The sequence below is a fragment of the Lasioglossum baleicum genome, chromosome 11 (assembly GCF_051020765.1).
Source record: "Lasioglossum baleicum chromosome 11, iyLasBale1, whole genome shotgun sequence".
Lineage (NCBI taxonomy): Eukaryota > Metazoa > Arthropoda > Insecta > Hymenoptera > Halictidae > Lasioglossum > Lasioglossum baleicum.
In genome coordinates this window covers 14,612,413-14,628,120 of record NC_134939.1, presented here as the reverse complement: position 1 = coordinate 14,628,120, position 15,708 = coordinate 14,612,413, and the positions used below count along the sequence as shown (strand labels likewise).

The 15,708-nt window shown below is 37.9% G+C and overlaps 1 protein-coding gene across 11 annotated transcripts in view; it reads right to left on the bottom strand.

Moving 5' to 3' along the window:
* LOC143213626 (rap1 GTPase-activating protein 1) overlaps positions 1 to 15,708 on the bottom strand; it is a 159,036-nt gene that overhangs the window by 3,218 nt on the left and 140,110 nt on the right. For all 11 annotated transcript variants that reach the window (XM_076433667.1, XM_076433671.1, XM_076433672.1 and 8 more), the window contains 6 exons: positions 7,081 to 7,389; positions 4,770 to 4,952; positions 3,143 to 3,381; positions 2,375 to 2,653; positions 1,072 to 1,237; positions 21 to 863 (listed from right to left, as the gene is read on the bottom strand). In XM_076433667.1, coding sequence (XP_076289782.1) covers positions 21 to 863; positions 1,072 to 1,237; positions 2,375 to 2,653; positions 3,143 to 3,381; positions 4,770 to 4,952; positions 7,081 to 7,389 — 2,019 coding nt within the window. The remainder of the gene's footprint in view (positions 1 to 20; positions 864 to 1,071; positions 1,238 to 2,374; positions 2,654 to 3,142; positions 3,382 to 4,769; positions 4,953 to 7,080; positions 7,390 to 15,708) is intronic.

Below are 15,708 nucleotides of genomic sequence, written 5' to 3'. Positions count from 1 at the left end.
CAAGTTTCTTTTCTACTTACCACATTCTGTCTTAGCAAGTCTAACTTGTCGCACTTAAGCCTAGTAACTTCCATCCTCAAGTTTTCATTTTCTAAGACACCATCTTTAGTGGTACATCGTGCGGTGTCGTGGGTCTCTGCGGAGCTCATCGATTCAAGGCCGGTATCGCTGTCCGGATATACAGCCTGATCGAGTTCTAGTTCGCTGTTCAATGAACTGTCGTCACTTTCGGAAATGACGCGTTGCGTTGTTTCGACCTTTTCCGACCTCTCTTGTTTCCGCAGGTTCTCGTGTGTTAATCTTTGAACAGACTGTACGGGAGGAGCTTTGTCCACTATCGTCATGTCATTGTTGACGCTGACCGACACGGATTCTCTGCGATCAACCTCGTCCTGCTGCAGAGTCGCTAAACTGCTATCTTGATTGTCTGTGTTGGACAAACTACTGTCCTGACTTCCTAAACTAGGGCTTCCGCGTTCCGAATCCCTTCGAAGGGTCAAATCCGGAGAGCCCAAGGGGCTTGACGGTTCTACCGAACGCTTCCCACTAATCTTCGTAGTCGACTGTCGATTACTGGGCGGACTCGGCTCGGATTGACCCTTCTTTGATAATTGTTGCGGCACGCTCTCCGTCGACGCGTTCCTAACGCGCGATATCAAAGCTTTCCGAACCGTGTCGATAAATCTAGAACCGCTGCCACCGCTTCCGGATCCTGATGTGTCACTCGCTGTCGGACTCACTGGACAATTACCTCCGAATCCTAGCCCAGAGCCACCCAATCCAATCGCTCCTCCAAGAAATTCGGCGGTCTTAGCTTGCAATTCCTCCGTCAACGACTCCAGAAGAGCCGACCTTGTCCTTAGCTGTTGATCGAAAATTTATTTTGTTAAGTTAATTAACTTGATTCTAATTACACTGTCCAACAAATTTCAACTTTTTTATGTTCCCTAATTACTGTTGGCGAATCAGCGCGAAAAACTCTATAACCCAACAGTAGTTGTGGAACAAATTTGGTGTTGCACAGTGTTATTGGATAATTACAAATTGAAAATATTTATAGAATGAAATTACCTCCAGTTTTGAGAACTTCTCGGCTTTGTATGCCGCATTTTCGGCATTCACCAACTTCGTCAATAGGAATTCCTTGAATTCGACTCCACGCAAAAACACAGTTGGCGTTGGTAGCGCTGGACCGAACCATGGAACGTCATTTCGTCCAGTCACACTCACTTTGTACCTGTATTTAAAATATGTGTTTAAAATATTTCAGTACGATGTAACTGTAGTTCCGTAATTAAGAATAAGCATGATTCGTTTGTTACGTTAATTTACGGTTATTCGCATTGAAAAGTGCACGTCGCCTTCATTTTTAAATTGCATCCAGAAAACGTAGTATACGAAAATGCAGTACGTGTCATTACTTGGTTGTATCTATAGTGTCCAATTTTCTACAGTAGCGAAACTTAATAAACATATCAATTTTAGAAAATCACATGACAAACTTGACTTCCTATAATATTCGAATGTTGCGTTAATGACAATGTGTTAATTGTGTTTTATTTTTCAATCGTTAAATGTTGACACGGTAATGTTTCACTACGTTCTACATTTAATACGTTTTGTTCACTAAATGTTTTGTTATCGTCAAAACAAATTGGAAAAGAAGTGGCAGATGTTGTAAATGAAGGTCGTATTTCGGTGCAATGTACTTTTAGTGGATTTTAAAAGATTACGACGAATAGTATCCAATAAATACAAGATAGAGTAATATGAAAATTGTTACAGATGATAAAAGAATCTTTCAAAATAGTTTATACACGAAATATTCGAGGAATTTTGTAAGAAAAGATTCCCTGAGAGCGAGTAGAGCGTCGAGAAATGGAAAATATTAAAAATTGATTAAAAAGCTGCGACGTTCTATTGAAATATTGATTAAAAGCTACGACGTTCGTTTTATTGTTGTATTGAAATATGATTCTAAAAGCACTTTTAGTTTTTCCCGAATTTTCCATTTCTCCGTGATACTTTTACCATTTTTCTTATCCTATAACCTAGTTCGGACTAATACGAACATTTTAAAAAAAGAATTAGCCAAATCGACGAACAGCATTTGATTTTTATTTATATAGATAGCTGTTAATAGCTGTTTTATAATAATACAGTATGTAGGTGTTTCTATAATGATTCCAAACATACAATATTGACGTGTATTTATTCATGTATTCTGTCGAGATAAATGAACAAGTCGGACCAGCCACCGTATTTTAAGCGTCCGTTTGTTTGAGATGCGGAACCATGATTTCGTAACTGATACATTCGAATCTCGCGGTGCCATACTATGCGAACCAGTGTACATACGAATCTAAGAATATACCTGGTATTGGAAGTACAGGGGTCGACGACTTGTACCACGATGAATGCGTGTAAGAAGTGACTGGCAATCATATCCGGACTGAAAGGTGTTGGCTCCTCTTGGAATATTATTGCAACGATGTCATTACCGATATGTCTTTTACGCTGTAATTGTTGAGAGTCTCCTTGACTGTACGGAAGTAGAGAAGCGACGTGGAACAGAACTTCTCGGCCGCGGAATACTTCGTATACCGCGGAATCGCCGGTTTGTCCATGCCGAGTATCTAAACCTCCGCGATATCTGTAACATTCAACAAGCAAGAATTTCAGTTTTATTAAATAAAAATTACAAGAACGCTGCATTAGCAATTCCATAGTAATTGTTTCGGTAATATAATATCCCAACAAAAACATCCTGTAAACAGGAGCCAAGTTCTTATGGCCGTAAAAAGTTGCGAGATCAAACAAAATACGGCCAAGTTTTGTTAGCTTAGAAATACCTCTTGCAATACTGGTAAAAGCGTTTGTAAAAATTAGTTTAAAAGAACGCTATTTAATTTTTAAAGAGTTACATGGAGGGCTAAATTATTCAAACCTGGCCGCTAGCTAGCACCTTTTATGGCCATTGGTTTAAAAAGTAACGGCCAAGTTTGAATAATTTAGCCCTTCATGTCACTCTTTAAAACTTAAATAGCGTCCATCCATCAAGGTTCGAACCTGTTTGCGAGGTACTTGATCCCATCGCTAGTAATGTGTTAACAGATACAGATACAGATACTTCGTTGCTTACCCTTTGTGGTCCTTCAAATCGATCTTCTGACCCAACAAGTCAAGAAACTCCTGGAAAGCTGGTGTAATTTGCCTATTCCCGAAAAGTTGTTCTTCCGTCACTTGGCCGGCGCGTTGATGGAGAACGCCGAATTTAAACCTCGATACGAGTGCGTGTTCATCGTATCGTGCTATCAGTGTACCGGCGCCGGAACAGACAACAGGCATCAGCGTGCTCACGTTCAAGGATTCGTTGATGGCCTGTAAAAAGGATCTGAGTCATATTGCGAACGTATCTTGTCAGTGCATGCAAGGTTCAGACTGTGTATAGAATTAAAAAAATCTTTCTCAAACATTCCCAGAGGTTAACGTTAATATATGTAGAATGACCCACGAAAGTATTCGAACGCCTTCTACATCGGAGTAGCATTTTTAAAATTGGATTCTGGATCTCTCGGAAATTCAAGGGTTCGGAAATTCAAATTCGCATTTGAAGGGTGTACGCGTAGTTTTTATACTGACTGCACCATTGGTCAAGAAAGAAAAGTGACAGAGAAAGATCATTTTCACTCATTAATATGTGTCGATCATGTAGTTTCAGTAGTGGACGAGTTGAAATGAGCAAAGTCATGGACAAAGGATCTCACTGGAAGAATATTAGACAAGGAATTATTAAGAGAGTTCCAAAATATTGATGCATTGCCGCATTATATCAAAGAAGACGACCGTTTTCTTGAATTTGTTTAATTGTAATTAAAATCAACAGTAAAACGCAAGTAATCTTCCCCTACGTTTAGATAACGTTGAATAAATATTTCTTTACGTTGGAGTCGTAAAATTCCATGCCACGAGTTATGTAGAAAGTGGAGTGCTTTAACTGAAGGTTAAAGCGAAATGTTTGTCACAATGATAAAACTAGAATAATAATTAAAAACAATGAAATGTCCCACAAACTCAAAATTGATTAGTAAAGCACACCCTACTGGCAATGTTCACATTATACAAACCTCCTTAAAGAAAAATTAAGAACATTGGGGAAAAAAGCAATTCGAGAAATATAAGTCTTTCAATACGGTCGCAGTGCCATTAATTAGGAAGTTATTTTAAACGTTCGTGCGGTGCCCAAGTTTACTATGCTCTAATAAACCACTTGAACGCGTAACTGACACAAAAGTAGGAAGAGACAAGTAACTATTTCACGACTTCAAATTAGGGGCAATTAGCAGAATCATACGAATCAAGTTCTCGCGACGAGATGTTGTGATACATGTCAATTATGAATCATTGCTTAAGACGATTACACGAGGAGAAAGAAGATTTTCAATTCAAATAATAATTTTTGCCGTTTGATGTTTCCGATGAAACAAGTAATTTCGACGGATTCAGTTGTTCCAGTCTTAAGTAGTGCTCAAGCGAGGACCGCAGTTCTCATCTCCGCGGAAAGATTAAGAAAGTTAAAAGGTACGTCACGGCGCGGTGCGTCGCGGCGCGACGGCAGCTCGTTAGATCGTTAAAGTTAAAATGACTGGGATTTCCCTTCTGTGGGAAGCCCGACGGTTGTCTTCGGTGAAATTCTAGGGTGGTGAAAGCATTAAACAAAGGAGCGTTTGCACGTCGTGTGCCGTCAGACGTAGAGGAAGACACTTCACCTTGACCATTTTCGCAGGCGATGGATTCGGGCCGAGGTTTGTGGCTGGTACTAATTCGTGGGTCGAGCCTGCTCGCAGTCGCAACAAGACTCGCCAATGCTCTTGTCCAGCAACTGTTTCGGCCTTCACCGAGACGAGGACCGGCCCGTTCTCTCCATCCCTTCCCACCAGGTTCACGTGCTCCTGTAAAACGAACGGAAAAACTTGAAATCAAGCTGGGCCTTTTACGATCGAGGGCGGTCAACGAGTCGCGATCGCGGTCCATACGAAATGCGACAACTACCGTTCGTCCGGTGATTTCGCCGCTCTTGTCTCGTGAGACTTCGATATTACGCTCGGGAATGGAAACGTGCTCGATATTGTCACTGCGACGAAATTCTACGGATGTAAATTGTAAATTTTGCAATGTGCCCAAACAGGACAAAATTGTGGCGCTAGGGTAGATGTACCTATTAGGGCTGTGACTTTCCTTCGAAGGTCGAAGAATTCGAAGCTTCGAAGCTTCGAATTTCGAAGACATGGTATGAAACTCTTAAGTTACAACTTCATACGTTTCGAACACTGAAATTTCGAGCACTTGGAAGACTTTGAAGCTTCGAATCCTTCGAAGTTCCCTTCGTTCCTTCGAAGCTTCCGAAGTCTTCGGATGTACGTTTTACATTTCTTTGTTTCCGTTTGTCACGCGTCCGAAGCAGAGGAGCAGTATTTTTCGGTATTCCGTTAGAGTTTTCGTGGTGTTCGAATGAGAGCCGTAGAAAATCGGGGAAGGGAAATCTTAGGAGAAGCAAAGTAAGGAAGATAAAATCGCATGGCGCAAAAGAGAGTCTGACCGTGAACGGCGCAAAAGCTGAACTTAGTATCCATACAAACGATGCGAAGGTGGGAGCGAGGACTGATGAGGAAGAGGGCAACCGGAAGAAAACCGGAGGAGGTATCTTGAAGCGGCGGCTCAGGTTGAAAATCGGGGATGTCGAAGAGGAGAGAGGAGAGTCCCTGTTTATATAGGCATTCCTTGTAGACGTAGACTATGAGAACGTTCTCACTCCCACGCCCGAAGTGCTCTTTTCCTTTCCCTAGGCTCCTCTCCCTCTCCTTTTCCTTCCATCTAACCCCATCCTCCTTTTCTGTGTGCACTCGCCATTCTATGCATGTACATCCACTCACTCATACTCACTACCGTGCTCCATCTACAGGGTGATTGCAAAGTAACTTCAGCTCTATGAAGAGGGATTGCTCGTCAAGATCCCTTTAAAGATGAAACACGTTTCTTTCTATATTGTATAGGTTTTGCACTCCAAATTCACCCTTTTGCAAGTCAAATTCAACCTCGTGCAGATCAATTTCACCCGCTAAGAATATTTTACGTTAATTATTTATTTGTTTCGATGAAATTATATACAGTACGGAGCAAAACTGAACCAATAACCACAAGTTTTGTATAAATCATTGTTTATTGCTAGGAATATAGAAGAATAACCAAAAATCAACATTTTAATTATTTTTATCATAGTTAGAAGTAACTTAAGACATTTTTTTCAATAATTAATGTCTCCTCGTTTAGCAATGACAACAAAAATAGATTGACTCGGTTTTGCACCACGTCCAATACTTGGCAATATTTAACATATTATTTATTTTTAATATTTCGTCCACAACCCTTGTGCTTGTAAAACTGCACTAACTCGCTTTGGCATACTTTCTACTAATTTTTTGCAATAATCCGGAGATATTTGTTCCCACTGTTCCTGAATTCTGTCATACAAATCTGTGATTGAAGTTGATTGGGAGTCATATGAATCCCGAAGTCGTCTTTTTAGTAAACCCCATAGATTCTCTAATTCAATGATGAAAGCTTAACTACACTCGGTTCAAAATTGTTCTTTCGAAAAATGATTCGAATTTCGTGTGAAATTCAATAAAAATTCAGTAAAAATATTATTTGGCTGTGAAAGTACACTAACATATGAGTATTTCAAATAACACGAAGCCAAATAGGACAATATATTATTTTAACGATTATTCGTCAAATATCAGATGATTGCATAAGTTCGTGCTCGATTTTAAAAAAAAATTATATAGGCACCATTCTTTCCTAATTGTGGAAATGTATGGTGACTCTATGTACTTGATTAATAAATCTCTATTCTTTAAAATGTAACCATTGAATTGTATTTTCAAATCGGACACGAACTTACGCAATTCTGCGCCACAAATACTGCATCTACCCTATCTAAAGATCATCGAGATCGGAGGGTAGGTAAATTAGGTGTTTCGCAGTTTCACCGGATTTAGTAGATTGTAGATTACTTACCCTGCCGACGAAGAATCGCCTGTAACACTTGGCCGTGTCGTCTTGGTCTATCCTGGGTTGCCATGCAGGTTGCGCCGGAAGTAACGCCCGGCCAGCTGAGTCCAGGGAGTGTCGATGATCGGTACCGTCGATCCAGTATCCAGGCGGTGTCACCACCAGAGGTGGCTGAGACCCGGAAGTGGCTTGCTGAAGCGCAGCCTCCATAAGTGCCCTGCCAACGGGGGCATCTCCCACTGGTGATGGGGACGGTGTGGGTGTGTGATTATTCTGACTACCAGGACTCGATGCTGCTCGTTCCTCCCGCGGGGTCTGTAAACACAATAAACAATCCTTAATTGCGCCCGCAGTTTGCTTAACTATCACTTTTATTTCTTATTTATCCGTTAAAATTCGCTCATTGTCGAAGGAGATATTGTAATAGACCGGCGCTATTCAATTGCTCAACACTTTAACACTGTCCTGTACTGTATACAAACTTATCTTGCAGCTGATTGCTTATGCTATCGTTTAACGTTTAAGCATCAGTGGAATTCCACGTGCCTATGAAAAATTTGTGGAATTGTATAATCTCGTCGATTAAATCTAATCGTATATTATACATATAACTGTGGTTAGATCAAATTTGTGAATCAACCGGCTCGTGTTGTAGTAGAGGTCATTTCATTAATTGTTCTTTATCAATTGAAACGTTCACTAATTGTAAGCCAGTTTAAATAACTAATGGAATCACATTTTAGTAGTTATTTGAATTTTTTTTCACATTTTCTTTTCCTGTTCACGCGATATTTTACTTTATTATTAGTGCATTGTGCCATGTAGTTTTTAAAAATAAACTGGTTTTTTATAAGATTACAGTGATTAAAATGTCTTTATTCCGAAACATGTCGCAAAAGGGAAAAGAACATTTATATTTTCTGTGTGGCTACATTTATTTTAATGCCTACACATTGATTACAAACGAATCAAATTTTATTCGATCTAAAAAGAAAGGCGTAACATTCATATTTGCTAGACTTTGTTAAGATCTACGTCACACGAGTCTGACACGTTACATTAAAATACGTGAAGGGGTTAGAAAGATTTCTGAAAAACAGCGTATTCAATTGTAGTTAGTATTATAGTGCGACACCTGGTCAAAATTTGATGAAAATTGCCAGAATGTTTTTGTGGAACACGGGCCACGATGTTCGCAGGTTTCCAGTGGGAATTAGAAATGGAGTTTGGGTTCGTTTAAATTGCAAAATTGCTCGACGAAGTAATGGTAAATAATTCGACACCGAATATCGGACGGATTCATTATCGTATTATTTCGTTGCTTCTCGTACGTTACGCATACAACCTCCGCATGCACAAACACGCAGATTCGGTACTCGTGCATAATTCCGATGACTCTTGCCGTTGCGGCCACATGCCCTCCAGGTATTAGTGGCAGGCATCATTATACACCCTCACGATCGACATTGATGGAGAACTTTCATGATACACACATAATCGCTTTAACTGTACCGCGCGATCTCTTCTTGAAACAGTTTACTGGTCGGTTTTGTTACAACCGGAAACGGAATGATTATGTTAGCATTATTACAGTATCGCGGCCGGCTAGTGCACGCACAACTTTACACGCATGCTCGTTAATAAACTTCCACGGTAGTACTGTTGCCAGCAATGCGTTCACGAATCTCCTTATATTCCCGCTTTCTGCGTTTCTTCCTTACGTGTGCTATCCTCTTAAAGAAGCTTCAATTCTTTTCGGTTCCACGAGGAATAAAAACTAAAGGCGGAAAACTGGGAACAGTTATCTAAGGAAAATACTTCATTCGTAACTACATTCCTGTTAGTAATTATTCCTTTCGCGATTTTCATAGCTGCAAAGAAACAGCTCAAGTGAAATTATAGCAGTTGTTTATTTACTTTTCTTTAATCTTTCAGTATTACCCAAGAAAAACTCTCAATTGAGAGCAATTTGGTTTACGTAAACATTGGCTTCGTCAATTTCCAGAACGTAATTAGTCCTTAGCACCCGAGTGGTGTCTCGAGGCACCCTGTTTTTAGAAGTCGGTTAAAACTGGGTACACTGAATGAAACTAGATATCATACTCTAAAATAATCTTATTTATTGATAAATAAACTGCGGATCTTTATCGATTTATAGCAAAATTGAGTAGATGAAATTCAAAATTGTTGGAAAATTTTTAAAATTGCAGATGTCAATATATGATTTCTCCTCTATTCATTAAGGGAAGAAATAAATAAAATAAAAATTGTCTGCGCCGATTGCAAGAAATAGAATCTAAATTTAATGTTGTTCCCTCCCTTAATCATTTTGATAGATGACAAATCGTGACATTTTCACGACAATCAATTTCACATTTTCAATTTTCAAAATGTTTCTACAATATTGAATTTCATGTACTCCATTTTGCTACAAACGCATAAAGATCCGCAGTCTAGTTACAACTGATATTTCAGGGTTCTCCATTAATCGCATTAAGAATTAACGAGAAGATTCGGTTACCAATTAAACTGACAACGAAATGAACATTCGACATCTGACCGAAACAAGGTAATCGAAATATGTACCATCCAATTATGTTAATATTCGCCGAAAGCATTCGAGCATTTTCATCTGTAATGCATATTAATAATGAAACAATCAAGTTCTCACACGACCGTTAGAAAGGTCATGTATTACACTACACTAAACAGAAACAGATGACGTAACAAATTTAATTTAGTCGGAGTTATATTACGGGAACGTGGTTATCTTCATTTGTAATAACTAGTAAATACGAGTAATGTTGTAAGTTGTAACACATTTTATAATTTCTAAATTCGACCGGGAATAACAGAACTAATCAAGTTCGTAGATTTTTACAATAGAATCGGCGAAGTTAATCTAATAGGACAACTAAACGACTAGAATAATTATTTTATTGAGATCAAATATTCTTTCCGATAAGGACTAGAAGTTTTATGAGCGCGGAATTATGAAGCTACTCAGATGACACTAGATCATCGAAGAAAATTGAAAACACATTTCATTGATTAAAGTTCATTGCTTGAATAAAAAAATTGGCTTTTATTTCACCTTAAAATATCGAAATTACTCTCTTGCCAACCCAATAGATCGGAAAAAATGTTTAATTTTCGTGTTAAACGAGCTCCGAGTGCAAAGGGCTAAGTCGTATTTGAAATATATTCCTTCTCTCAATTCTCGTTTGGATATTACATGCAAAGCCGTACCCGTATTACATACATTGTTATGCTAGTTCAGCATGTCTAGAAGTTTCTGCCCAGAATTTTTCGCATAAAGTAGTGTCGCACGTGCGCGACCTACTATGAAGAACTAGAAACACGTGTTTCCCGGGCGGGGAGGTGGGAGGAGAAAATGCAGAGGCGGGCTACAAAGTGGAAATTAAATATTGATCATTCGAATTCGTATCCTCCTTCGAAATAGAAACCTCGGGAGTTCCAGACGCACATATTTTTCCTTGTGAAGAAGATATTTCATGAATACTATAATTATGTCGATAATATGCCACGCAACAGTTTGATAATACTTCAACGACAGATGATAAGTAAACAAATGATAGTTCAACTGGATGATTACCGCCTATCTATCGAAGAGCGTTTAAACATTATGAACTAATATGCACTTGAAATATGTGCACGTTCTCCATCTGGACGTGTTCCCCAGTTTGAATTTATCTTCCCACAGGAACTATTTAGGGGCGGGGGGTTTGCTTCCGACGTCCAGACCTGGTTTATGGTTCCCCTCTAACAGCTATTTTACTGATCGACATTTTTCACACCCTATTAAAATCGTTGAAAAATATTTTGCTACTTTTATTGTCGTTGGCAATGCGATTGGGTGAAGTTCAATTTTTAATTAGTTATAATTAGACTGCGGATCTTTATGCAAAATAAAAATTCTCTTTAGTAAATGACGTCTAAAAAATATTTGGAAAAAATGCATTTGGTCGGAATTGTGAAAAACAATACTAAAAATTGACTTTACAACTTTTTTAGCTGGCCCAATAACGAAAATTTTAAAAATGTGTTTGGCAACTGGTATAAATTATATACGCTGTGAAAATTTCCACTCTCTCAATTAACCACTCTCAATGAAATTTTCAGAACGTATATCATTTATACGAGTTGACCAAACACATCTTTCAAATTTTCGTTATTGGCCCAGCTAAAAAAGTAGTAAAAATCAACTTTCGCCAAAAGCATTTTTCGCTAAATAATGCCCACCTTTGTTAACAATCACGATCAACACGAACCGTACCGCGACCGGCCAAATGACCGCTTTCACATTGTTTATTTTTTAATTAATGAAATTATAAAAATGCTTCCAATAGAAATTATTCAATAAATTTCTTTATGCAAGCAGGTATTATTATAAAAATTGTGAAAAATCTAAATAAATTCAGTCTTGTAATTTTTATAAAAAATTTTTTAGAAAGAACCTTTAAGAAATAATTAAAATTGAATTGCAACCTTCAGGGTGATATTGTGGCCTACTTTCAAAATCTATTTAAGCCTTTCGCTCGTTGAAGTAAGTCAGTAAAGCTGTAAACTGTGAAGGTAATGGAAATGGCGCGACACTGGCTGTAAAGGGCGTTGAACGCAAATAATAGGAACACATGGTGTTGCGGCAGGTGGTACTATAATACAAACGACTGCCCGTGAATATCGTTGCACCGGCAATATCGAACAGGCAATTGGTTATTTCGTTTCGATACTGTCCTTTATAGGTCTGGAATGTTTCGCAAAGAAAGGGAATACAGGAGAACCTCGATTATCCGAACTAATTGGGAACGAGGTGGTTCCGGAAAATTGAATTGTTCGGATAATCGGGCAGTTTCAAAATGACTTGTTAATTAGAAAAATACTACATACTGCTGTAATTAGAAATGTGATATTGTACGATATACTCAAAATACATATATGTATGTATATTATTATTATACGATACACATAGTAATTATTGAACAGTGGATTTTGGTGCATTTATGACAAAAATGGCGAAGTGTTTTAAAGCAGTAAAAACTTTAACAGAATTTAAATATACTGTTACATTATTTTCAACCTGTCCAAAACAGTAATTATTAAGAGAGAAAATAAATTTCTATTTCACTCCAGTTTGTTGCAATTTCGGGTAGACAATTTTTATTTTTTACAAAGATCCACTGTCCACTAATTACAAATATGCAGTTAATTAAATGCAGTCTTTTCGAGATCCGTCACTGGTTCGGATAATCGAGGCTCGACTGTAATTTAATTTTCGGCCTCCGAAATTTCCGACCTAGCCCGAGCTTGTACGTGGACTAAAATCTTTAGTTTCTATTTCGATCACGTACAGTCTTGTATTTATTTTTCTCGTGGTCGTTGTTTAGCCAATCGAGACGTTGACATATGCTTCAGAGTGTTTCGCGGTGTTGAAACATTCTACCAACATACCAGATGATCTGCAGAATCTCAAAAAATAATTCAAAAGTTCGAAGCTAACGGAACTCGAATCAACAGATTTCGACGTATTCAACTTTTACAATAATTCGTTGAAAAATATATTTGCATTGTTATAGAAAAGACGATGGTAGCAATAACGCTTTAAATGTCATACAATCCAATAGAATTACACTGATTTAAATGAACGCATCAGCACACTAATAATTATCTGTATAATTTTGTCAATTTTTTCCACTACTTTTCTTCAAAAATTAACCATCGTTGCTCAAGCTTAGCGAATAAATAACTAACTAAACCGTATTCATTGTTGTTAATGAAATAATCTATATCCAATATATTTCCGTTTCGAATTATGGGTAACGAGAATATCGGCTCGTTAAAACGTCCGAATAAATCAACCGATCGCTTCAAGTACTGTTGATTAGTTTCCGAGTTACCTCGATTTAAACAGTAATTAATAACCACGTAAATACTAAATACACGAAATAGAATAATCTGCAGTGTAAATCTGATTGATCAATCATGTACGAATTTAAACTTTTTCACCTGAAGTGCATTTAATAACATTTAATCGCATTGTTGATCGAACATATGCATAGCGTACCGTTTTAAAAAATTAACTCGTTCGATACTGGCGTCACACGTGCGTGACAACCACAATTTTATGTATCACGAAGTGAAAATTAAATTTAACGTCGTTTTAACAAATTGATTAAACGTTGCCACCTGATTTCTGGATTACATTCTAAACAAATCTATTACCATTTAGTTCGTACTATGCTTATCGTGAAAAATTAATCTGTAATTTATAGTATTTATATTAATAATAATACTTGGCTCTTGTCACTTGCAATTGATGCACACACTATTTATTTCACATATAAAGGGTCTTCCATTAAGCCATTAAGCGTTGTCATTTTAAATTCCGCGCTCTTTTCATTTGTAAAGATTGGAGTTGTCACACTTCGAACACGTGGTTAGCAAAATTGTGAAAAATTGTAAAACTGTGAAAAGTAGAAAATGATTTTGTAAAAAGCCGCAGTCTAACGATAAACTCCGTTCCCTGTGTAAGTTTAGTATTCAATGTTGCCGAAAATTCCATAGGGCATGTCTTGCACTGGATTTGGCCGCGATTATTCAAGGGAACGAAATTCCTCTATCGAAATCAAGGGACACCTAACCGTCGAGCGATCTAAAGATAGTGAAACGAGAGCCGCGATGGAGTTTCAGCCGGTCCTCGACTTTTTCTTCCACGACGATTTTCCCGGCGTTCCCTTCTTCTCCATAGCTTTGGCTTTCGAGTTTATATTTGGCAGCGGAGGATAGAGAACGACTGGAGGACGACGACGACGACGACGACGACGTACCGAAACATCATCGTTCTCTCTTTCTTCTCGTTTCGACGGGAGCACAGTTTTTTTCCCCCGAGTGTTCCCGGCTCTACACGAATTTAGAGACACTTAAATTAGTGGACGAAGGGCAGAGGGAAAAGGTGGCGTTCCCCAGGAACGAATGGCACACAAACGTATCGGGAAACTGCTAGGAAGCTCGAGGCTCGAGCCTGCTGTCTACGAAGATTTTGAAACGTAATCCGAGCGGCTACATCCGCATTACTTTTAACTTGACTGTGTTTCCATTCAGCAGCGCCGCGACACTGGCGAAGTTTGTAATCACGGTAGAATATCGATTGATACGCCTAGTTGGGGAAAACAGATCGAATAAACAAAGATCCACTTGATAATCGAGATCCCAAAATAAATTAGGTCTCGAACAAGATCGGAATCTTATCGAAAACGTACACTTCGTGACGAACAACATGACACTTTCCGTAAATTGAATATTATCATTTTTATCTCATTCTTATTTTGTCAGTAATGTTAACTTGAACTTCTGTTTTGAAATTGATTCATGACTAGACTACGGATTTTATGCATTTATGACAGAAATGGGTGTACATACAATTTAAAACAGTGGAGGTATTAAAAATTTCAAGTCTCTAGCTCATCGGGAAGTTGGTTTAAAATCAATTGCAAAATTTGTACCGAACAAACAGACAGACAGACAAGAAAGCAAGCTAATAAAAACGTGGTACATAAAAAGATTTAAAACCGTCAGTGTATTAGTTTTGCCTCGATAAGATAATTAAAAGAAGAGTGAAATTATAATTTGGCTTCTGTGTCTCTTGCAATCAGTGCAAACATTTTTTATTTTGCATAAAGATCCGCAGTCTATTCATGACTGACGACTAATATTTATTTATAGGATGCTCGCCAGAAAAAAATAGATGAATACATATTTATAATTCCGTTGGTATCAAGCGATTTTACCGCGTTAAAAGAGGCTACTCTAAAATGCTAGAAGTAATCTCTTTCGCTGTCTGCACCGTTAATTATACAATTCTCCGAAGCTCGAGTTTGATTATTTATAAAACGAATAAAATTTGATGCGTGCAAATTATAAGAAACTTATTGAATGCGCCTTATGTAATAGAAGAACACGTTTCTTTCCACGTTGCAATTTCTATGAACACGGTGATAACAAAAATTATTTATAAATGTGGAGCCACGAGTCGCTAATTACCGAGTACAGTTGGCAACGCAATTTTTCTTGCAACGTGACTTCAAGTTTTAAACATGTGACCGCAAGTCTATCGAAAGTTGTACCATTAAGAAACTAGTTTGACACAAATAAGGCATTTTAACTAACTGTACAACTGAAAAAATGACAAGGATACGTGAATGCCTTTTTGCGCCGTTCGGCAGGCATACTTTAAATAAAAATACCTGATTGCGTTAATTATACTCTTCGATTATACACGATTACGCTGTTCCGCGATGGTCTATGAAGTATCAAAAACGCCATTTAACCCTCGCAAGGAAAGGTCTAATAACCCCAAGTGTCCAACTTCGATTTTGATAATTTCTTGTGAGATGATGGTATATGTATCCCTAATTATATATGCAAAATATTAGGTGTAGTTACTCAATAGTTTCAAAGATATAAACAATTAAAGTTTCATATCTGTGAATCACGCAACCTGCTTAAACGGCTAATGAAACTTCCAAACTTTAATTGTTTATATCTTTGAAACTATTGAGTAACTGCACCTAATATTTTGCATGCATAATTAGGGATCCATATACCATAAACTCA